We start from the raw sequence: 24,051 nt of genomic DNA, 5'->3' as shown, positions 1-24,051 counted from the left end.
ATTACTGATTGTGAGTAATCTCATTGATTACTTACTGAATCATATTGATTCAGAGTGCAGTTTCATCATGTTTTACCTAATGGCAGTATACATTAACCATATTGTGTTTTATATGCATATCTGTAGTTTTGAAACTGCTGACAATAATTTGTATGAGAATAAAGACTCTTTGTTTCTGTTTCTTTGTGGAGAATCAAATGCATGTTGAATATGTGCAAATATCTGAGCTATTTTATATAAGATATAATTTTATATTTTAAAATCAGTCTGCTATAATCATTTCAAGCTATTGCCCGTTTTCAGGTTTTATATAATTTTAATGGAATTTTATCATTTTAATTTCATGTTTAGGCACAGCCCTCATTAACTTATTGTTGAAAGTCTTCTAGAGCATTTATTAATTTAGCCATCATGTAAGTATGTTCCAGAAGCCATGGGGAAGAAGACAGACACTTAGAAATCTAGTTTAGGAAATGATACACTAAAAATGTAAAATTCTATTAAACATTAAATAAAACAGTATTAGTCAATAAAAGAGCTGTAATCAGATATTACTGTCAAATGAGAGGCACAGACTTAAATGCTAAAGAAGTCAGAAGAAGAAGTCAGAAGAAACAGAAGTCAGAAGAAGCAATTGCTGTGGATTAGATAGATTATGCAGTCTCTAATGAAAATTGGTTCTTGGTGGGGTAGGGGGGTGAAAAACTATTAAATACTACTATGGTTTGTAAACCCCCATAGGGCCACAGTACATAGGTAGTATATCTGTGTTATTAAAATTCATGGGGATGAGGAAAGCAATCTAAAATGTCCCAGGGCCGGGTGCAGTGGCTCATACCTATAATCCCAACACATTGGAAGCTGAGGCAGGAGGATTGCTTGAGGCCAGGAGTTCAAGACCAGCCTGAGCAACATAGACCTCGTCTCTACACACACACAAACACGCACATGCACACAACAGACACGGTGCATACCTGTAGTGCATGCGTGCACACACATGTGCGCACAGTGGTGTACACCTGTAGCCCTAGCTGTTCAGGAGGCTTAGGTGGAGGATTGCTTGAGGCCAGGAGGTTGAGGCTGCAGTGAGCCATGATTGCACCACTGTACTCCAGGAGCCTGGGTGACAGAGCAAGACCCTGGGGTCTCAAAGAAAAACCCTGTCTCAAAGGAAAAAAAAAAGGTCCCGGGGCTTGGGGGTAGCAGTAATGAAAGGCTGAGAAACACGAGTTTAGGATAGTTAAAGAAGGGTTTTAAATAGGAACTATGAAGGTTAGTCATTGAAGGATAGATGGTAAGTTTTAGGTAAACAAAGATGGAGAGGTTATTTTATTCAAGATGGTTTTCTTGGAGATTATATGTTTTTATAAAATCAGACTGGGTGTGTAACATGTCTCACATGCCGCATCATAGCCTCTAGTTAGTGTCTTATAAACTGAATAGGAAAATTAAAATCTCAGAATTTCCTTTTAAACAAGATCAAATTTAAAGTGTTGTTGTAGATTACCCATTGCCTCTGTGTTCGTTCTTACCAATTAGTTTTTTGATTAGAGGTAGAGGATTCATTCATTTCTTTGTGCAGTCATGTTAGCAGTACTGTTTATCTAAACAGACTCCTGGTTACATATGGAATTGTGGTTCTCTTGTGCTGTCTTATTCACTGAGTTAAAGAATTATAGAATTTTTTAGAGGTGTAGAAGACTGTAGAGATTGTTTAAACTCCTCCCTTGATATATAGGGAGAAAATGGACCTGCAGTGAGGATCCATTGATGTTAGTGGTAGAGCTGGCCTCACCACTTTGGTCTCCTGACTTCCAGTCTACTGCCCTTCTTCTCACAATGTCATTTTATCTAAACCAGTGTGAACCTTGGTCTGGAGGCAGAAATTTTAATTGTAGTAATTTATCTCTTTAGACCATACCAGATTGTCACTTCTTTTTCCATTTCCCTGGACAAATCAGTCATTTTCTCCAGAATGTGGAAAGGCAGTGGGTTTTGGAGTTTGACTTTTCCACTTCAGCTTTAACCTTGGACAACTTATTTAACTTCTTTGCCTAATGCTCTTATATGTTAAATGGGAATGAGAATACTTACTTAATAAGGTGGTTGTTAGGATTAAGTTAGATGACCTATATATAAAGCCCTTTCCTCTGTGTTGGATATATTTTAAAAATTTATTAAATGTTTTTCTCCCCTTTCTTTCTCTGCCACTGGAGTACTTACCACATTGTGTATCACAGTTATTTATTTTATGTGTCTCAGGTGTGAGTCTTGGAGGTTTTCCCTTCAGTAATTTCTCAACTTTATGTAATATTATTATGGGGTCTATGACATGATTTTTAAAAAACAAACCAGTAAAGCCAGGAATTTGCTACTGAAACAGAGATGCTGCTATAGTAGACAGTTAATTCATCTGTCAGAGAAGAATTGAGTACTAGTGTTCATTTTTAATACTAATAATTCTATAATAAACTGACTTACTATATTGTTGATTCTTGTCTAAGGCCTTGTCTTGACCTTAAGAATTTCATTATAATTCCGCAAGGGAAATGTATTGATTGTGTCATTTGGCTCCCAGTCTCTGTCCTTGACTGTTTCTGTGATTGCCTTGCAGAGCTCTGAGGAACATGAGTACAGTGATGAAGCTCCTCAGGAAGATGAGGGGTTTATGGGCATGTCCCCTCTCTTACAAGCCCATCATGCTATGGAAAAAATGGAAGAATTTGTTTGTAAGGTAAGAGTGCAATTTCTTATCATTGTCATGCTATATATTTGGCCCTTCCAAAACAGAAACCTTTAAAGAGAGTGGTAGGACTATAGCCTTTGGTTTGCTTTGGGGAAGATCTGTGGCAAGATGGGGACAGAAGTGGTCTTGGGACTCTAAGCCTGTTGAAGACAGAATGCATTTGTTGGCTTGTAGTAGCCATGATAAAGCTCTGATAAAACTAGGATATCCAGCTGGGAAACAAACATTTCCTAATGTAGGTTAACAGAGTAAATGTCTTATTGGTGGTTTAGACAAACAGAATGAAACATAATCAGAAGTGGTTGACGCCTAGAGATATGAAAATGCCCTCCTCAGGTCCCTTAAATCTGTTCTGCTGAGTGACTGCAATGGCAAATGTACTGTTCTTTCTAGGGATTCTGTGAGTAATCAGGCTACTCTTGAGAGAGAAATTTTCCAGTTTCCATGTACATCTGGTATTCTCAGTTCAGCTGGTATACGTTCTGTCTCTAAGGTTTTTCTTCCAGTCCATTGTCTTGATTCCCTAGGACCTATTGTGGGATTCTTTTTTTTTTTTTTTTTTTTTTTTTTTCCTAAAATAGTAATTAGAATTGAGTTTGCCTGCTTAGAGAAAATAGATACACTGGTCAACTTGTAGGTACTTGATCAATCAGATTAATAAGGGCCCTGGCAGGTAGGATCTAATTAACATAAGTTGGTCAGTCTGTATGTATATGTATGTGTATGTAAATTGATTAAACATTTCTGGAGAACTCTTTATTATTTAGAGAGAAATTTTTGTGACACTTAGCTTTTCATGGCTTTTATGAAACCAAAACTTTTTATGCACATGGTCTTAGATCCAGGAGACTAAATATAGGTTTTCTTACGTTCACAATAATGCTGGAAATAATTGGGATCAGTGGACTTAGAATACTATTACTTTGGACCAGGGTATGAAAAGAGAACACTGTGATCTGAACATAGACATCCTTTCGAAGACTAAGGGTCCAGTGGGTTTTCAAGGGGAGTTTAAACATTTATGGGTCTGTAATAGAAAATTTTAGCCAGTTTGAAAATGAGTGAAAAAACAACAGAACAATAGATTCATTCTAGTGATCACTGTCTCAGGAGAATTAGCACAAAGGGATACAAAAGATTATTTTGTTTTTAAAATGCAAATTTGGTGTGAAGAAATCTCTCAAAGTTGGCAAATTTAGTATCTGGGCCATTAGGGAATTTTAATATTTAGAGATCAGCGGGGTGCCGTAGCTGACTTAACTGCCTTTTTGTCCTCTCCCTTTCTGAACAGAGAGCAAAGAATAAAGCAAATAAAACTCTAAATTTAACAGTGAATCGGAGAATAAATAGGGCAGGACATTTGTTTGCTACAAACTATGATCTTCTGAAGAAAAAGGAGTGTTGTAAATATCCCTTAGCAGTTTGTTGATGACAGCAGAATGAAGCGTCATCCTGTTACACAGTGTTGTCTGGTGTGGCTCAACCCTGCCATGGCAGTGCAACTGACCACACTTGAAAACCAGCCATGTCTAGTGGCACAGGGATTCTATTTCTTGGACTGGAAGCAAGTAAACAGAGACAGTTTAATATGAAATGTGCTGTGGATAATTTAGTCTTTAGAGTTTTCACGTTTGATCTTGGTCACTCTTTTTTCCCCTAGGCTTCAGTTTTTGCTATTTTACCAGCATAACCAGGTCCATGTGGGAATAGGATGTATGCTATGGGCAGTTTATTTGTTTTTGAGATTTGTTTATTTTTGAGTCTCACTCTGTCGCTAGGCTGGAGTGCAGTGGCACGATCTTGGCTCACTGCAACCTCCGACTCCCGGGTTCAAGTGATTCTCCTGCCTCAGCCTCCCGAGTAGCTGGGATTACAGGCATGCGCCACCATGCCTGGCTAATTTTTATATTTTTAGTAGAGATGGGGTTTCACCATGTTGGCCAGGATGGTCTCGATCTCCTGACCTCGTGATCTGCCCGCCTTGGCCTCCCATAGTGCTGAGATTACAGGCGTGAGCCACTGTGCCCAGCTGTTTTTTTAAGAAATGTTTTTGTGCATTTTGTGATCTAATATACCCACATACCCAGTGGATTATTACTAAGATATTTGAAGGTAGGCAGTGTCTTTGTCAAGCTTATAAATAAATATGTCTTTGGCTAAGCCGTGATCTTATTTTTTTGTTCTAGGGGGTAAAAGAGGATACCTATTTGTGTTGGAATTTGGCTGACTGTATATGACTCCAGGTTGAGAATGAGGGTGCAGTGTCTGTTGAATGTGTCACTAATTGCAGTGTAATTAAGAAAATATAGCTCCTTGTCTCAGTATTTAGACCACTAGAACATTTGTTTAGAAATAACAGGGAAAATCACTCTGAAATTATATGCGTATATAACCAGTAAGAAACTCACATATTCTTTTTGAATGTAAAAAGGGAACATATGACTCTTTTGTCTGTGTGGGGTAGCAGAGTAGCACTTTGGATACAGCAGAGCTGTGTGCACATTGTGAATTGCCTTGAAGATGTAAGGATTGATTTCTGTCTTCCTCTCTCTCTTAGAAAATAAAATTCCCCCAAAGTAAGATAATAGCAACATTCTGTAAGGTTAATCTCAACAATAGTGGTCTTTTCCCAAACTCAAATTTGATGCACAAAATTCAGTATCTTGGTCTCTCTCTGACACTAAAAGAAGCAGACTGCAGAGGTTGACAGACTTCCAACAGTTCCAACAGAAGGGATACTGGATCCCTGATCCCCTTTCTCTCTTTCTCTCCGTAAAGTCCTGTGGAAGATCTCATACAGCTACTTTTGTAAGTGGTGGTACTATTAGCAGCAGATGTTAAAAATATAGATCAGTCTTTGGCATTATTTTATTTTATTGTATGTTAGGACCAAGCATAGAATGGCCAGATTAGCACCAGTAACCACAGACCCCACGTTTTGAGTTGGAAGGTGAGGGAGGAGAGGTTATGTATGGCTGGGGGCAGGAAGAGCAGGGAAGAGGCGGGAGGGGGCTAGTTTGGATAGAGTGTTAAGAGGGACACATCTGTTCTTAAATTGTTACTCCTCACTTCCTTTGGATGTGGAGATGTTACACAGAGGATTAGTTCTTTTACAAATATCTGTAAGGAAGTAAGAGAGCAGAGAACAAGAAACAGGTTGTGGAGCTAAAGGAATGGGCACAGTAGCTGGTGAGTAAGTGGCAGCCTTTCCATAGAGTAGAGAGAGAGCCAGGTTTCCATGGCTTACCTATATTGTGGTAAGACCCCTGTAGTGAGCAGGGTGGAGGTCATTGTCTGAAGGTGAATCTTGCTGATTGGCAGCCCTGATTCTTGCTTTATAGGGTAATAGACTGGAAGAACTGCTGAGCCCACATTAGCTGGAAGATAAACCAAGTGCCTGCCATTTTTCCTTACATCTTTCTGTCTAGCAGAAGCAAGTTAGTCAAGATTAAGTGATCCTTGTGGTGTGAGCTCTCGGGGCTATGAGACATTAAAAGAAGCAGAGTGCAGAGGTTGGCAGACTTCCTACAGAGGGGATATCGGATTCCTGATCCCTTTTCCTCTAGAATCTGATGCGGGAGGGACCATGAGGAAACGGGAGGAAAGGGCGCTGAGGGACTGAAAGGGCGGTTAGGGCTGAGCTTCTTTCTCTGCAGCATGAGAAGGAAGATGGATTAGTCACTAACTGTCCGACAGGAGATAGCCCCTGGGGATAGTCATGTACTGTCTTTGGAGTAGATGCCAGGGATTACTAACTAATTCATGAAACACTTTGTGTCATTTTGTTTGATCTTCATGATTTCCCTATGAAGTAACTGAAGCGCTATTTTACAAATGAAGGAACTGCAGGTGGAGGTTTTATAATTAATTAAATCTCATATAGCTAGTTAATGCCAGGGATCCACAATTTTCTGACTCCTGTGCACTTTCTTTTCTGCTTCATCATATTTGCGTAGTGGGAAGAGAAGAAAGAGTAAGATGGAGGGAGAGATTTTAGCAAAAGGCACAAAAGTATGATTCTATGTAATTCTGTTTTTACCAATAGGAATATTAAATATAAAAATGTTCATATTTAATACCACAGGGATTTATCAGAGGTAAAGTCTGTTATATAGGATGAAGGAGGTCAGTATGCATGAGACTCTGGAACCTTCATCCCACCATTATCCAGGTTGAAACAAAGTTTGAAACCACTCTTTTAGGGCATTTCCTATAAATTTGTTTACTCTTTCCTTTTCCTAAGGCCCCCACTTAAAAATATTTTTTCTTTCTTTCTTTTTTTTTTTTTTTTTGAGGCAGAGTTTTGCTCTTGTTGCCCAGGCTGGAGTGCAATGGCGTCATCTTAGCTCACTACAACCTCCGCCTGCCGGATTCAAGCAATTCTCCTGCCACAGCCTCCCGAGTAGGTGTGATTACAGGCATGTGCCACCATGTCCAGCTAATTTTTTGTATTTTTTAGTAGAGATGGGGTTTCTCCATGTTGGTCAGGCTGGTCTTGAACTCCTGACCTCAGGTGATCCACCCACCTTGGCCTCCCAAAGTGCTGGGTTTAAAGGCTTGAGCCACCACGCCCGGCAAAAATATCTTTTTCATCAGTCTTTAAAGAACTCAGAATATAAGACATTATACATTTTGAGATGTTTGCCTTTTTAAAAATGAATTATTTTTCCCATTATAAAACAGTGTGATAAGACATAGTTGTTAGGGGTCAGTGTTGCTAAATTGACAACTAAAATCACAAAGATGTTTGATAATACCCCTCTGCCAGGTATGGGAAGGTCGGTGGCGAGTGATCCCTCATGATGTACTACCAGACTGGCTCAAGGATAATGACTTCCTCTTGCATGGACACCGGCCTCCTATGCCTTCTTTCCGGGCCTGTTTTAAGAGCATTTTCAGAATACACACAGAAACAGGCAACATTTGGACACATCTCTTAGGTATGTAATGTCAGTGATGTAATGAGCTGACGATTCACTTTCTTCCTTTTTATTTTCATGTATTTGAGGGTAAGCACAGAACTTCAGAAATGTATTTGGATTTGCCATTTTGTTTTCTGAATTTCTAATGATGAATTTTCTCACTGGTTTACTCTTAGTGTATCCTGGTTTGCACTATGATTTTGTTAAAACTTAAGTCATATTTCTCTCCACTAGATTTTCAGATATTGTCCTCAAACCAGGCCAAGTAAAAGTTGCTATACAAAATGTGGTTTCATATTGTAGTGACTGCTGAGAAGAAAGTATTATTTAATAGAAGTAATCTGATCTTTTAAAATTCATTACTTATATGCACTGCTGATTTTCAGTTTGGCCTGAAGTAGAATATGGACTGTAATTTTTTCTCCATAATGATTGTATATTAAAGAAAGAATACTGTAGAGGAAAGAATAGTCTTTTCAACAAATGGTGCTGGGATAGCTTGAGCCATATGTAAAAGAATGATCCCGAACTGACATATACAAAAGTGAACCCAAAATGGTTCAAAGACCCAAACATAAGAGCAAAAACTAGAAAATCCTTAGCAGAAAACAGATAATAAATCCTTGTGACTTTGGATTAGGTCACTGTTTCTTAGAATTGCCACCAAAGAAAAAATAGATAAATTGGACTTCATCAAAATTAAAAATGGTATATCAAAGTGCATTATCAAGAAAGTGAAAAGACAACCCATAGAGAAGAGAATATTTACAAATCAGCTAGTTGGTAAGGATCTAATAAATAACTCCTACAACTCAACAATAAAGACAACCGATTTTAAAAATGGGTAAAACATCTGAATAGATGTTCTTCCAGGGAAGATCTAAAATGGCCAATAAGCACATGAAGAGATGTTTGTCATCGTTAGGCATTTAGGAAAATGCAAATCAAATGCTTTGAGAAATGCAGTGAGAAATCTCACCACTTCACACCCACTAGGATGGCTATAATCAAGAAAATGAAAAATAACAAGTCTTGGCAAGGATGTGGGGAAATTGGAACTTTCATACGTTGCCAGTAGGAATGTGAAATGGGGCAGTCCCCATGGAAAAGTCTGGCAGCTCCTCAAAAAGTTACACAGAGTTACCAGAAATCCACTCCTGATATATTACCCAAGATGACTGAAAACATGTTCACATAAAAACATGAACACAGAAGTTTACAGCAACATTATTCATAATAGCTAAAAAGTAGAAGCAACCCAGATGTCTATCGACTGGTAATGGATAAACAAAATATGGTATATTCATACACTGGAGTATTATTTAGCTGCAAAAAGGGATGAAGCACTGATACATGCCACAGCATGGGTGACCCTTGAAAACATTTGCTAAGTGAAAGAAGCCAGACACAGAAGGTCACATGTTGTTTGATTCTACATGCATGAAATGTCCAGAACAGGAAAAGCCATAAAGACAGTAGATTAGTGGTTGTTCAGGGCTGTGAGGAGTGGGGAATGGGGGATGACAGCAGATATAGTACTTCGGTTTGGGGTGATGAAAATATTTTGGAATTAGTTAGTGGTGATGGTTGTACAACCTTGTGAATATACTAGTTTCTGGCCTTACTCCGTTTGATTTGCATTTCTTATCACACATTTGATTTCCATGGTGCCTCTAAGTTCCTGCCTGCTAGTATAGTGAGAGGAGAGTAGAGAGTCAAATCAAGTTTGTTGCTGACTTCTAATTCAAGGGTAATTTTTAATTAAAATGATACAACAGAATTACTTAGCAAATGTTGAACTTGAAATTTCTGTGCCTGCCTTGTGTTAGGTGGCCCTTCCCTAAGCAATAGGAACATGGCATCTTTCTGTGTAGAACAGTTTAAGAATTGGATAGGAGATGGCCTGAGGAGGCATTTTGTCCTTAATTCTTGAATCTCCTGAACCAGCTGATGAGGACCAGAGAAGCAGCATGATGCTCCCTGACAGCTATTGGTAGAGGAAAGCTGTATTTCTTGGCAGGGTTTAGGGGTGTTGGAATTCATTGTAAAAACAAAAGCAAAAGCACAATGGACCTTTGAAAGCTGGACTATGAGGTATGTGCCAAAAACTGTATAAATGAAACTATTCTACATCTAGAGGTAGAAGTGGCTTCATTATGTCTTCTAAGAAGTAGCAGCACTGTCTGATTTCTTTTTAGATTATGCCCTTAGATAAGTTTTTATATTCTGTATATTCAGTTTATGAAGCTGAAGTATTTCTGATATCAACAATGTTGGAAGTAAACCACAATTTTGGATAGGCTTCAGTTATTTGGAAGATTTTTCTCATTGAACTTTTGATTCAGATATTGTTGTAACACTGGATTGAAAACAGAATCAGTTATAATACTGTCTCTTCTAAAGGGTGATATTTTATCTATTTTCTGTGCTCTTTTTCCTAGGTTGTGTATTCTTCCTGTGCCTGGGGATCTTTTATATGTTTCGCCCAAATATCTCCTTTGTGGCCCCTCTGCAAGAGAAGGTGGTCTTTGGATTATTTTTCTTAGGAGCCATTCTCTGCCTTTCTTTCTCATGGCTCTTCCACACAGTCTACTGCCACTCAGAGGGGGTCTCCCGGCTCTTCTCTAAGTAAGTATCTGTAAAGTCCATGTTTTGGCCAATGATTAGAGGAAGTGCATTAGGGAAAAACATTCAGCAGAGTTGGCAGAATTCTTAATATCATCTCATGGAAACTTTTTTTTTTTTTTTTTAAATTAAAGAGCAACCTAGTTTGGCTCTTAGCTGTTGTTGATGGCTTATGTCATAAGGGATTAATTGGAACCTGTAGTGGCCAGTAGTTTTTAAATTACTGTATTAAATGGATTTTTTTTTTTCCTGTCATAGACTGGATTACTCTGGTATTGCTCTTCTGATTATGGGAAGTTTTGTTCCTTGGCTTTATTACTCTTTCTACTGTAATCCACAACCTTGCTTCATCTACTTGATTGTCATCTGTGTGCTGGGCATTGCAGCCATTATAGTCTCCCAGTGGGACATGTTTGCCACACCTCAGTATCGGGGAGTAAGAGCAGGTAAGAGCATGTGGAGGTTCTACATTCGACATTCATTTATTCACTAGTTAAATTCACTATTTATTAAAGTTCTACCATTTGCCAAACATTATGCTGTGTATTTGTGATGCCAAGATGAAGAAATCATCGTTCCTATTGTTGGGGTTTTTTTTATGTAGTAGTCGTAGTAGTTGTTGTTGTTAGTAGTGTTTATTAATTGTCTTAAAGCATTAGGGTTGAGGGGTCATGGTGAGTATAAGGTGATGTAATTTGGGACTGTTACTTACTTGAGTTTATGGCTAAACACCATCCAGGAAGCGGTAGTCTGTAACTTTTGTAAACAATGATTTCTCTTACTCAGTGTGGAGTGTACTTTTTGTAGTGATTCTTTTTTTGTTGTCATTTTCTGTTTTGTTTTATATTTTTATTTTATAATGGATAATCTGCTTAAGGCTTCACCCCCATGCTGATTATGTTTTGTTAAAGTGGGCACCATATCTCCTTTCTGATGTAGGGATAAAGGGGCTTTTTATATTTAGGGTAATGCCTGTTTAGCTGGAGATCATAGAGAAAGCCACAAGCCCATCAGTGCCTTGGCTGAGTCTTCTTGTAGGGCATGGAGTTAGCAGAGATGTTCTTGTCTCCTACTCAGTGTCAAACTCAGTGCCCACTGAGAATGAACAGTTTTTCCTTTCATCCTTAAACCCCCAAAACCATTTAGTATTAAAATCTAAGTCCTGGATCATCTGCAGGTACCTGGAAGGTTAGACACAGAAGTAACTTCATGTCAGTGACCACTGTTACAACACTCTGCCCTCTTCCTTTTTGTGTTCATATGAGCAAATGAGCATTGGTCAGGGTCAGCTTTCAACAGTACTTGAGTAGTACAGTGGTGTTAAGCCTGCTTGAGCACATGAGATAAGAATGTCTTTGCTGAGTAGAGCTGAGCATTCCGCTATTTACATACATCAGAAGAACCAAGTTCCTGAGCCTTTGACTTAGAGGATGACAGGCAGAAACCATTAGCAGCCTTTGCTTAGCATGTAGAGGAAAAGAACAAGTGAATTGTACAAAAGTCTAGCCAGTCTTTCCTTAGAGGAGCAGAGGTAGGAAATAGTTTTTCTTTAGGTCTGCTTGGTTCTTTTGTGAGAGCAGCATTGCCATTTTCCTCTTCTCTTCTAGATGCCCATTTTATTTGTGAGTATGCATCCCATATCTGTGCTTACATATATTGCTGTATACCAGCAGTTTACTTGGTAATGTCCAAAGCAAGTAATAGGTTCTTTATCTGTTGAGAAAGCTTACCAAATGACAGCTTGTTTTGCAAGGGTCATTGTTAACTCTGTGTCAAAATGTAGGAGCAGTTACTGGCTGAGGCAGGGAGTTCCTGTGTTGCTTTGGCTGATACACAGGTTTCAAAGTGGATTTAGATCAGTGGACTTCAAATTTTTTTTTTCGTCAGGACATTTTCTATTACAGTCCTGAACACGTGTATCTATACATAAGTTCATGTATATATAAATTACAAAATTTTAACAACATAATATTTAATCCTCCACTTATGTTACAGTCTGATATTTTAAATTTTATTCTAGTTCATTTAAAAAAATGCTGGTTGAGACTCATTTAGTTGATCTTAGAACTTAGGTCATATCCAGAAGTTTAAAAAAACATTACTTTAGATGCTTCTGGAGGCAGTAAGGCAGTAGGGCTGTGGCTGAGTGATTTGCTAGACCTTTGTACTTGATTGCTATTTAGGGGCCTGGGACCTTTCAGAAATCTCTCTCTCTCTCTCATCTTACTCAGTATAGTATTCTCTCCCATCCCCCACCCCCATTAGGTCATTTGTTAAAGGCATTTAACAAGTTTTAAGTGCCCAGTTATAGGTCATAGATTTAGATTAAATTTTTTCTTCTTTTTTCTTTTCTCTTTCTTTCTTTCTTTTTTTTTTTGAGATGGAGTCTTGCTTTGTAGCCCAGGCTGGAGTGCAGTGGTGCCATCTTGGCTCCTGACCTCAAGTGATCTGCCTGCCTCGGCCTCCCAAAGTGCTGGGATTACAGGTGTGAGCCACTGCACCCAGCCTTAGATTCCTATTAAAAGTAGGTGATGCCAGGTGATACGATCATTCATTGCCTCTCCACCCCAGGAACGTCTGTTGCTTCAAAGAGAAGATGAGATACGTAAAATTGCTTGTATTGTAACCTGTGTCTGTAAAAGGACAGGCTAGGACAGTTTAAATAAACTCCTGGAGCTGTCCTTTCCAAAAATATTTAGCAACATTAATTCAAAATCCTTGAAGACTGCTGACTTACTAAGCTAAGCCTCTCTTAGTGAGGCTCATTGCTTTTTTTTTTTTTTCGAGATGGCGTTTCACTCCTGTTGCCCAAGCTGGAGTGCAATGGCGTGATCTCGGCTCACTGCAGTCTCTGCCCCCGGCTTCAGGCCATTCTCCTGCCTCAGCCTCCGGAGTAGCTGGGATTACAGGAGTGCGCTACCACGCCTGGCTACTTTTTGGATGTTTAGTAGAAATGGGGTTTCACCCTGTTAGCCAGGCTGGTCCCAAAGTGCTGGGATTATAGGTGTGAGCCACTGCACCCGGCTGGCTCCTTGCATTTGTAAATCTTTAGAATATAGCTGTGTTGTCTTGTGTGACAGTGTCCCAGAGTTTGAAGAACCTTCTTTTTCCTTTAAAACTAGAGGCTAATTTTGTATGCTACTTTGAAATATTCAGTTTACAGAGTTAATGGTGCTGTGCTGTAATATTGACTTCTGGCTCTTTGTTTCTTTTCTGCATTACTTTACTCTCTTCTTGTGACTCCTAGGAGTGTTTTTGGGCCTAGGCCTGAGTGGAATCATTCCTACCTTGCACTATGTCATCTCGGAGGGGTTCCTCAAGGCTGCCACCATAGGGCAGATAGGCTGGTTGATGCTGATGGCCAGCCTCTACATCACAGGAGCTGCCCTGTATGCTGCCCGGATCCCCGAACGCTTTTTTCCTGGCAAATGTGACATCTGGGTAAGTATGTCAGGGGTGACTGAGTGTGTGTAGGTATCTGCTCATGGGTTATTGGCATACTGCAGAGTGACGCAATAGAAAAAGTTTTAGACACAAAGTTAGGAGAGTTGTATTCTGGTCCTAACTCCCTAGTTAGCTGTCTTTCTCTGGACAATAAGTACAATAATAACTAACATTTAGTGAGCACTTCCTTGGTGCTCAGCATAGTACAGAGTGCATGCTTTGCATGGATTACCTTGTTAAATACATTAGCCCTATGTGGTATGATAAATCTTGTTAATGTCTTCATTTTACAAATCAGGAGACTAAGGCTTAGGGAAGTGAGGCCACTTGTCCAAGCCATGTGGCTATTAAGTGGTAGAACAGGAATTTGAATTAGGCTAGTTTTAATATCAGAATCTGTGCTCCTTTTGACAATGGAAAGTCATTTTGCCATTCTTTGTCTCAGTTTCCTTATTTATGAAATGAGGATGATAGACCAGATTTTTACCAGCGCCCTTTTAGGACCAGATTTCTACCAGAGTCTTTTTTTATATTGAAATTTAGTGATTTGTAATGAGAGACTGAGTGTATGTATGTCTGGTGGAAGAAGAGGGATTGTGAAGAAGAGGGAACTGGATTGAACTGGATTGTGGTCATTGGTAAGAGAGGAGGAAAGAGAAGAGGGAAAAGAAAATATAAGGACTGATATAGATAGAAAAACTTATAACCAAAGAGGGCCTGAAATATTTTCAACAAGACAAAATTGGAAATATGCTTCATGTGAAATCTGACCTTTGTAATTCTGTTCCTCAGCCTATTGCTGATTATTACAGACTAAGCTGATCATCTCATCTCTTTAAAGTTTAGTTTGGCTATCTGTAAAATGAAGATGATCTTGAACTTCAGCAATCTTTTTAGCTTCAAATTAGCTAATTTATCTTTCTGATTGCGTCATCATAATTTTAACATTGGTATGGAGGGGTTTTTGCCCTTTATCCCCTTTCTTTGGGGAAATTAATCCCCTTTGGTTTCCTAGGAAACATCTCTTGGGATGTGACTTGATTTCTTCTAGTTTTTGCTTCTAAAATCAGTGTTTTTCTCTTGATAAATACTGCTTTGCCACTGTACTTTTTCATTTTGAGATTATAACGACAGAATAGTGTAATTTTTGAAGTGCAGCGAGCAATTGATTACCCTTCTTGAGGTGTGGAATAGCATTCAGCAGAACAGGTAAAATCAGAAATAATGTCACTTGCTTGTAGACCAGCTTCTGACTTGAGAAGTAAAAGGGCCTGTTTGCTTAGTTTTTGACACATTATGTAGTTCATGAAATTTCAGAATTGTGGCACTGAAGGAAACTCTGGGGACCATATGTTGTGACATTCCACACACGATCCTGGAAACCTCTTTAGTTTTTCTAACAGAGAGCAACATTTAAATGACCATAGCTCTAGTCCTCTTGTCCATGACAAAATGTCCATCAGCAGTGAGTAGGAAAAGGACTGTATGTGTAATCATAGCCCATGGCTAGGTGTCAAGGGATCCTTGGGACCTTTGTGGCCCGTTAGCAAGAGAGTCGGTATGTCATTTGCCACTGGTTTCAGTGTTAAGTGTGTAGATTTTTATGTGTAGAGTTTAGTGGCAGCACCTTGGTTTCTTTGGGAACAGCTGGCTTTCAGCTCAGCAGAATGTGATACACCTAATGGATGTTCCAGGATCTGTGGACACCTTGAATTTGAGCTCTGTCACATCCATTCCCTACCTTCTGCTCAGCATAAACCAGGATTAAATGATCCTAAGAGTCTTTAGCAGTCTTAATAATGTATGGGTTTCTCTACCCCGCTTCTCTTCTTTTTTCCCCTCCAGTTTCACTCTCATCAGCTGTTTCATATCTTTGTGGTTGCTGGAGCTTTTGTTCACTTCCATGGTGTCTCAAATCTCCAGGAGTTTCGTTTCATGATCGGCGGGGGCTGCAGTGAAGAGGATGCACTGTGATACCTACCAGTAGCCAGGGACTGTGACCCTAAACCAGGGCCTGCAGCACTTGCTGGCCTCCCTGCCGGCTACTGATGCCAGTACCAGAGGAGCCCCAAAACTTGGACAGCCTCGTGGGCTTTGTGACGGCCCAGGGGCTCTGCGTGGTACATGACTGAGAAAAGAAAAACAAAAATAAATCATACCTCAAAGGATGGAGTGCATCAATTGGGAGAAAAGGAGACATAGCCCAAACCCTGGCTTATTCTTGGGATCTACTGATTGCGGGCTCTGCAAGACCCTTGGCAAACTGGCTTCTGATCCATATCATATTTATTTGTAGAAGATGGCGAAACAGTTTAGCTGGTGGTTCTTTCTTCTCCCTTTCTCTCTCTCTATGACAATAATACAAACCAATTTAGGTGAACATTTATATCCGATAAGGGGTGGGAGTGTGATTTTAAATGCTCTTTTGGGAGAACAAAGAAATTAATGTAAATAAGATTTCTAACTGTTTAAATAAGACTTTATATAAATGTTTAAAACATAGGGCTAAGGGAGGGAGGGAGAATTTTTGTATAGAATGAAACATGCAAGTACCACACACTGTTTGAATTTTGCACAAAATTGACTGTAGGAGGATCAGGTGATAGCCCCAGAATGTATAGTGTCTTGGTGCACCAAGGTGCCTTCTAAAGGCTGACATACCTTGGACCCTAATGGGGCAGAGAGTATAGCCCTAGCCCGGTGGTCACATGACCACTCCCTTTGGGAGGCCTGAGGTAGAGGGGAGTGGTGTGTGTTTTCTCAGTGGAAGCAGCACATGAATGGCTGACAGGACATTAGATAAAGGCTCTAGTTAGGGTGTCATTGTCATTTGAGAGACTGGTGCACTCCTAGTAGCTGGTAAAGGGGTGCTGGAGACCATGGAGGAGCTCTAGAAACATTAGCATGGGCTGATCCAATTACTTCCTGGCATCCCGCTCACTTTTATGGTAAATCTTATTAGAGGGATGTGACAGTTTTCCATATCCTTGCTGTGGAGCTCTGGAACACTCTCTAAATTTCCCTCTATTAAAAATCACTGCCCTAACTACCCTTCCTCCTTGAGGGAATAGAAATGGACCTTTCTCTGACATAGTTCTTGGCATGGAGCTAGCCACAAATGAGATTCTGACGTGTCCAGGTTTCTCCTGAGCTCGTCTACATAGATTGGTAGACCCTTCCTTTGGATTAGGAAAGATGACCTTTACCTCTGGTACACTGTCTTGGTAAGCCTGGATGTGACAGACACCTCGGCTCTCCTTGAATAAGAAAGCCAGCAGAACTCTTAAAGCCAGTTGTAGTACGGAGTTGTCAGCACTCACTGAACCCCACTTTACAGGGATAGAGTGGTGTGGCATTTTAAAGGCAATGGTATGTTATTGCCAGGGAGTGAGGTACAAGACGATGGCTCATGTCCCAGGCCTACCTGATACGGTGTCAGAGAAAGTGGTGGGGAAAGGATCTGGTTCATGGAATTCTGATCTTGGCCCATAGGTGAGCCACCAAAATAGCGCTTGAGTCTTAGGTTACTGTCATCAAAGACTTGGGATGACTCCATTATATCCTGGGATTGTGGATATTAGAACTAAACATGGAGGTCCTGAGCATGGGGACTGGCATCCTTAGTAGGTGTTTGGGAATATGGGAAGGGTCTCCTATTTATTCAATAGAGTTTTCTCAGTTATTTTCCTCCCTTGCCCTTCCAATCTCCAGCAAAAGGTGGGATCCAGGAAGAAAGAATCCAGTGTAGAAGTTGAGAAGAACTTGAGCGTTTTGGTTCTGGATAAGGTCACTGTCCTAGGTGCTAGGTGGACCGAGCAAAAGACTCAGTGGATGAACTGGCGCAGTGCTTGACAGAATAAAGAACAGTATTAATCCCTTTGAGAAAGCATAGTCCAGCAGGACAGTGGCCATTTGGACAGAAGCCCACTTAGTTTCTTGGGAGCAACAGCACATATCAGAAGCCAGACTTGCTCTTCGGTCATGCACTTTGGGATACAGTGTATAGGTGCAGCCCTGTCACAACACCAACAGAAGTAGCAGCCTCTGGGTGCAGTCACCCACACCCCAAAGCTGGAAGGATCTGGTTCAACATAGCACAAACCCTTAGGAAAAATGAAATTAACATCACTGATGTGTAATCCAGTAAAATCTCCCTCTTTCGGGTGTGTATGTGGGCATGTGTGTGCCCATTTCTATGTGTGTGTCTACGTGCAACTCACTACCAACAGCCTCATGTGCACTTGACCTGACAGTGCTCGCTGAGAACTCTCACCAGGTTGGCGCCTGAATGCCTTACTCTCAGCAGTCAGAGGCTTGCTTGCTCTGTGCAGATTTTTAATTTTCTTTTTTGGCCCTAGGCTGGTTGGGACCTCTACAGCTTCATTCTTTCACCATTAAATAGTGGCCTTTTTCAGTATTTTCCCTCTTCCCCTTTATAAATTATGCTAAAGCCACAAAGCACATTTTTGGGGATCATAGAAGGTTGGGGTTCCAGAAAGGCATCTGTGTGATGGTTCCATTGATGTGGGATTTCCCTACTTGCTGTATTCTCAGTTTCTAATAAAAAGAACCAAATGAAGTATGACCTTCTGTTGTGTGTTTTCTTATTGCCGTCCCGTACCTTAACTGGGCATAGACACTGGATCATTCCCTGCTTCTGACAAACAATATTAGCTGAAGCCTACTAATAACCCACTTGTCTTTTCCTAGTCTCTTACTAAAAGGCATCTGAGCCGGGCGTGGTGGCTGACGTCTGTAATGCCAGCACTTTGGAAGGCTGAGGTGGGCGGATCACAAGGTAAGGAGTCTTGAGACCAGCTTGGCCAAAATGGTGAAACTCCATCTCTACTAAAAATACAAAAAATTAGCTGGGCGTGGTGGCTTACCTCCCCTTAGCTTTTGGCACTTTTCTGAAGCTCTAATTTAGACACTGTGATTTAAGAAATTTTTGGAAACTTCCCATTTGGGATGCAGAAATCAAAGTGCTTATGCCCAACTCCTGTTTCCTAACTCAAGCTTTCGTCGTAACTTGGACCAGGTTTAGAACGGAGGGGAGAGCGGCTCTAAGGGGCAGTTCTTATTTATTATTGAAGTTTATAAAAATAGTCTCTAATGTAACACTTGATGCCAAGCGATGTGTTAGAGAACTGTCGATGTCATATGATCATAATCACAACGCTTTGAGCTAGTCAGGAGTATTTTCACTCTCATTTTATAGATGGGGAGACTGAAGCTTAGGAAGTTTTAAGAATGACTCTAGTGCCAGCACTGTATTGGAGAAAAGAATGAAGAGAAAATTTAAGAAAACCTTTCTGTATTTATTATTCTGATTAAACAGTCTCATATACATTGACTTAAAGGTTTTGGGGTTCATTAACCTAGTCCCTTCTATATAAGAAGAGGATCTGGTTCGAGTTGGTGTTTGAAATAAAAAAAAGGAATTCCAACCCTTTTGGCTTAGGTAAATTTAGTTTTTGGAAGGGCATTTCCAGTATTGGGATAATATGTTCATTCTGAATTCTCCTTTTTAAGTATAGATTTAACTTTAGAGTGTCCCATACCTTAACTGGGCATAGACACTGGATCATTCCCTGCTTTTGACAAACAATATTAGCTGAAGCCTACTAATAACCCACTTGTCTTTTCCTAGTCTCTTACTAAAAGGCATCTGAGCCGGGCGTGGTGGCTGACGCCTGTAATGCCAGCACTTTGGAAGGCTGAGGTGGGCGGATCACAAGGTAAGGAGTTTGAGACCAGCTTGGCCAAAATGGTGAAACCCCATCTCTACTAAAAATACAAAAAATTAGCTGGGCGTGGTGGCAGGCACCTGTAATCCCAGCTACTCGGGAGGCTGAGGCAGGAGAATCGCTTGAACCTGGGAGGTGGAGGTTGCAGTGAGCTGAGACGATGCCACTGCACTCCAGCCTGGGTGACAGAGCGAGACTCCATCTCCCAAAAAAAAGGTGTCTGTATGGTTCCTGATACTCAGGTGATGTCATATGGTGGTTGTAGAGGAAGTAGATAAGGACAAGTTTGGATTCTGACCTTACAGAGTGCTAGGCTCTGGGTGCCTAGAGAACCCTCTGGGCAATGTTACTTTAAAATCATCCCAGAAACAACATCCTCTTCTTGAATATTCGGCTTCAATTGTAGTGTTTCATTTTGTCCTCCCCTCAGAGGGCATGAACCATTTGCTAGCCAGCACCACCCCCTACCCCCCACCAACACCCTATCTAATGTACAAGTCTTTTCTGCCTTCAGCTGTTTGACTTGGCGAAACAAGGGCAGCCTGTCTCACTCATGTAGAGGCTGCTTATGATGGCATGGGGCAGGAAGGAAGCGTCACGTGCAGTGGCCTCTTGTGACCGCCATCCTAGTGTCCCACCGTCCCTACCGTGCTATGCTACCTGGAAATGAAAAGTGTAGCTTCAGATCTCGGTTGTGCCATTTGCCATGTAGCATGGGCAAGTGGCCGTTTGCTTGTCTAGCCTAGGTGTTCTGTTAAAATGAGGCCAACGATACATCCTCTAGAGCCCACCCTGAGATGCTGTGGCTTCTATAGATAATTTCCTCAAACTTCCCATAGTGATTGGCTGGGTTTTCTGCCAAACCCTCGCTCCAATTCCATCCCTTTGTGGACTTCATTTACTTTTCTGGCCTTATGATACGCCCACTTTCTTGCCTCCCTGCCACCCCCTGAACCAAAACTTCACTGAGCTTAATGAAGTGGTTGAAGCATTTTCCCTGAAAGCTCTTCTATTAAAATACACAACATTATTAGGTGGATTTAGTAGTTAACATATCCTTGGTACTGAGGAAGGAAGATCTGACATCATCCTTAAGTTCCTGGTCCTCCAAAGGTGTACAACATAAGATTTCAAAATTCTGCATTCTTATTTATTAGGTTCCATGTTCATGCTTCTGAGAGCGGGTGATGGGCTTTAGAGTGAGTCAGGCTGCCACCTGCCGTCCTTTAGTGGTTCTGCTAAAAGAAGAAGAGGAATCGTTCTGACCTTCAAAGGCAAGCAAAGCTTACGAGAATATTCTTCTGTTCTCCAAGGTAGAGAAGGTTAGTTTATCAGAAATGGTTTTTCCTTCCAATGGTCTTGAAAGGGATTCCCCTTGGCCATGCAGAGATACGGGGCCCAGAGGAAGCAGACAAAACAAGGCCAGAAGCTGCTGCAGCTTCCTAAGCTTGGCTTTTTAAGAGTTGATAAATTTGCCTGAAAGTGCTCTTCCTGTTTGGGTGGGGAAGATAACCCTTCCAAAAGAAAACACTGGGTTATTGTCCTAGAGAGACTGCTGTTTGGTGTCTGTGAGTTGGTAGTTGGGGTCAAATGCAGTTGGAGGTCAGAATGTGCCTTAATGCCAAAGAATGAATGGCAGGTGGGCGGCCACGGCCTTGGCAGGAAGTGGCAGGGCGAGAGTTAGTGCTCACCCTGCTGTGCGCAGCACAGGTGGGGCCTCGTGACACATGGTTGGGACACTCAGTGATGGCAGCCCAGGGGCTGGAAAGGGCTCCTTGCTGCTTTCTTAACCCTGCTGGGCCTGTTGAACACCTTATTGTTCCTGGCATCTAAATAATTGTAATTTCTTTGTCCCCACCTCCATGAAACAAGGTAATGTAATGATCACAGTTAGCATGTATTTATTTAGCATTTACTATATCCCAGGCAGTTTCAAGCATGTTATGTGAATATATCACATTCGGTCTTCACATACTCTTCCAATAATTTGGAGGCAATTTTCAACTCTGCTGCAGTTTCTATAACATGGGACTAATGATAGTACCCACTTTCAGGGGGCTGTTGTGAGGATGGAATGAGCTGAAACATTTATTTGGTACGTGTAAACCTTAGCTGTTCTAGCATTATTCTGCCACTTAAGCTGGCTTCTCCGAGCTGCAGTGTCTTCTGCTGTAAGGGGGCATTAATACTGCCCTCACAGGGTTGTTGCAAGACATGATGGTAAGAGTGACATTCTGTAGCCTATAATGTAAGTGTGTTTTACGGAGTTGGCATTTGGCCTACTCTAGAGGCAAGTTAGGGCTATTTGCTGGTGGGAAACTTGAACAGCTTGTACTTTGAAGTATGGAGGCTGAGGGTGATGGAGGAGCAGGGGGAAGGGCCCCCAAAGCCCTGCATACTATCCATGCCCATCATCACTGGGATTTGTTAAACGGAAAGATTTGAGGCCGGCCTCTCCCAAATTTCTCCATGGTTTTGCCCTTAATGTTGCTCTCACTGTGGAGACGGTTGTCGCCTGGGATCCAGGTCTTGGGGTTTGGTGGGGGGAGGAAGCTGCAGGGCCTTGGGACCCTGGGGCAGATGTGTGTGCACTGGGGGTGAGTTCCCAGATAGAGCTTCCCTCCCAGTGGACCCTGCTTAGCAAGTTGGAATGTTCCCACAAGTTCCAACCCTAAGGATTTCACTCCGGGGACGCATCAAGTAGATTCTTCTGTAAATCAATCAGTGGCCAGAAAAGAGCACAACAACTGCTCTTTTTCACTATTTTACAGCTGTTTTTGCCGTCCCCTGAATGTACATCAATTTCCATGCAGCAATTGGATGTCTCAGCCTACTGGCTTTTCATAGATGCAAACTTTCCTTTAGGGCTTTGTAAAGAAGTTTTGAGAAGTTCTTCAGTAGCAGCAGTTTGGGGACATCACATGTAGCCCTGTCGATATTTCCTGAATGGGTTTCATTCCTTTCTCAGTCTTGACCATTCCCTTACCCAACCTCCATCCCAACACAGTCAAAACCTTTTTGAGCAGCAGCTGGGAAAGTGAGCTGCCTTCCACCACGAGCCTCACTTTGGGGAATCTACGCTTTAGTTGGGGCATGTTCTTGCCTTGGCCTCATCTCTGCATTTGGCCTCATTCTGCTGCTTTTTCTCAGTACCCAGAAGTCCTTGGGTTCTACCAGAGACCACTCCGACAGAAAGGGACAGAAAGGGTCAGAACAACTGACCCTTTCTTGGCTGGGTCTGGACTCTGGAGTACAGGAAGAACTAAATTATTTTGTCTTGGTCCCAGCTGAGCTCATGCTGGCTTCCCGAAGAGGAGACAGGAAGGTTAGGTTAGAAGTATGCTCATGTTGAGACCTGGGGCGGATGGTACTGGGCACCATGAAGCGTCTTGAAAGTGGCGCCAGCTGACTGATTGATTGGTTTCTTGTTCCATCCAGCATTCTCCGGAGGCAGGGGCCACCAGCCCAGGACTGAGAGGAGCATTGGCCTGGGGCGACCCAACTGCAGTTGGCTGCATCCCATGTCAGTGCTGACTTTTTGGGATGGCTCTGGAAGGATCACCTTGCTAAAACACAGGTCAGGCTGGGTGGTGTCACCGCAGGAGTTGGGGCAGTAGCCCCCAGGCACACACAGGCAGCAGGAGTAGGGGCAGCGAGGCTGAGGTGTCCGAGGCGCCGCCGCAGTCCTGGGCATTCTCCTGCGAATGCAGAGCAGAGGTGAGAAGGCAGCACTCAGAGGAGGACCCTCGAAAAGGGAGGGGCTTCCACCACTAATGGGGGCCAAAATCCTGGGGAAAGGGGAGTTTTGGAAAGCAGGGGAAGCACTGCTACCTTTCTTAGGCCCCTGCCTTTTGGGGGAAAGCAAAGGCTAGCCCCTCAGCCTGGGAGGGGGGCACCAGCCTTCTCTGCTTGCCCCCAGGCTTGGAGTGGCTGTGGGGTCATCCTCTCAGAATGGCTTCACGAAAGTCCTCAACTCTGGGAGCATCTCTGATGGGGATTATTGGTCCCAGCAGACCGGACTGTGTATGAAGCACCCGGCTCAGGGCCTGACAACTGGGTCTCGGTTCTGGATCCGTACAGCTACTATGACTATTATCCCCATGACGGCCTCCTCACATTGCTCAGATCATTCGGAACTAAGTGTAGCGGGAATGAGGATAAGATGGGAAAATGCATTCTAACTCACCTAGGGCCCAAGCCCTAGGAAGCGTGGCTCTTTGTTAAAGCATTTTGGGATCCTGGTTGACTTCGTATTTTAATGACATAGGGGCTCTGCTGTGTTTTCACACCACCGCTTCAACAAATGTGAAGGGTTTTCCCCACCCCACTCTCTGGACACCAACTGGGTGTCTGTCCTGAAACTCAATTCAAGTCTGACACTATGGAGAGTTAGCATTAGATCCCATAAGTTACAGGGCTTGGTCCCACGAGGTGGCCGTCACTTCAGATGCCAATCGCAAGCCCCAGGGTCTCCTGTCCTTCTGACAGACTGGCTGTAAATCTAGGGTTCCCATGACCCTGTCTCAGGCTCCGTGAGTTGTTAGCGTGGCTCACTAAACTCAGGAAG

The 24,051-nt window shown here is 41.9% G+C and overlaps 2 protein-coding genes across 4 annotated transcripts in view; one reads left to right on the top strand and one right to left on the bottom strand.

Annotated features, from left to right (window-relative positions):
• Window positions 1-18,322, top strand: part of ADIPOR2 (adiponectin receptor 2) — a 96,946-nt gene extending 78,624 nt beyond the window's left edge. The window contains exons 3-8 of one of the 3 annotated variants that reach the window (XM_030804404.1): window positions 2,615-2,734; window positions 7,515-7,686; window positions 10,110-10,296; window positions 10,552-10,739; window positions 13,541-13,734; window positions 15,583-18,322. In XM_030804404.1, the coding sequence (XP_030660264.1) occupies window positions 2,615-2,734; window positions 7,515-7,686; window positions 10,110-10,296; window positions 10,552-10,739; window positions 13,541-13,734; window positions 15,583-15,711 (990 nt within the window). In that variant the 3' untranslated portion in view covers window positions 15,712-18,322. The remainder of the gene's footprint in view (window positions 1-2,614; window positions 2,735-7,514; window positions 7,687-10,109; window positions 10,297-10,551; window positions 10,740-13,540; window positions 13,735-15,582) is intronic. The other 2 variants (XM_030804405.1, XM_030804406.1) reach the window with 2 other exon arrangements.
• A 3,049-nt stretch (window positions 18,323-21,371) lies between these two features.
• The window catches only part of CACNA2D4 (calcium voltage-gated channel auxiliary subunit alpha2delta 4), a 131,325-nt gene continuing 128,645 nt past the window's right edge, over window positions 21,372-24,051 (bottom strand). Inside the window, exon 38 of the mRNA XM_030804400.1 lies at window positions 21,372-23,182. Coding sequence (XP_030660260.1) covers window positions 23,078-23,182 — 105 coding nt within the window. The 3' untranslated portion in view covers window positions 21,372-23,077. The remainder of the gene's footprint in view (window positions 23,183-24,051) is intronic.

This window comes from Nomascus leucogenys, chromosome 23 (genome assembly GCF_006542625.1).
Source record: "Nomascus leucogenys isolate Asia chromosome 23, Asia_NLE_v1, whole genome shotgun sequence".
Lineage (NCBI taxonomy): Eukaryota > Metazoa > Chordata > Mammalia > Primates > Hylobatidae > Nomascus > Nomascus leucogenys.
This window is presented reverse-complemented; position numbering and strand designations above follow the sequence as displayed.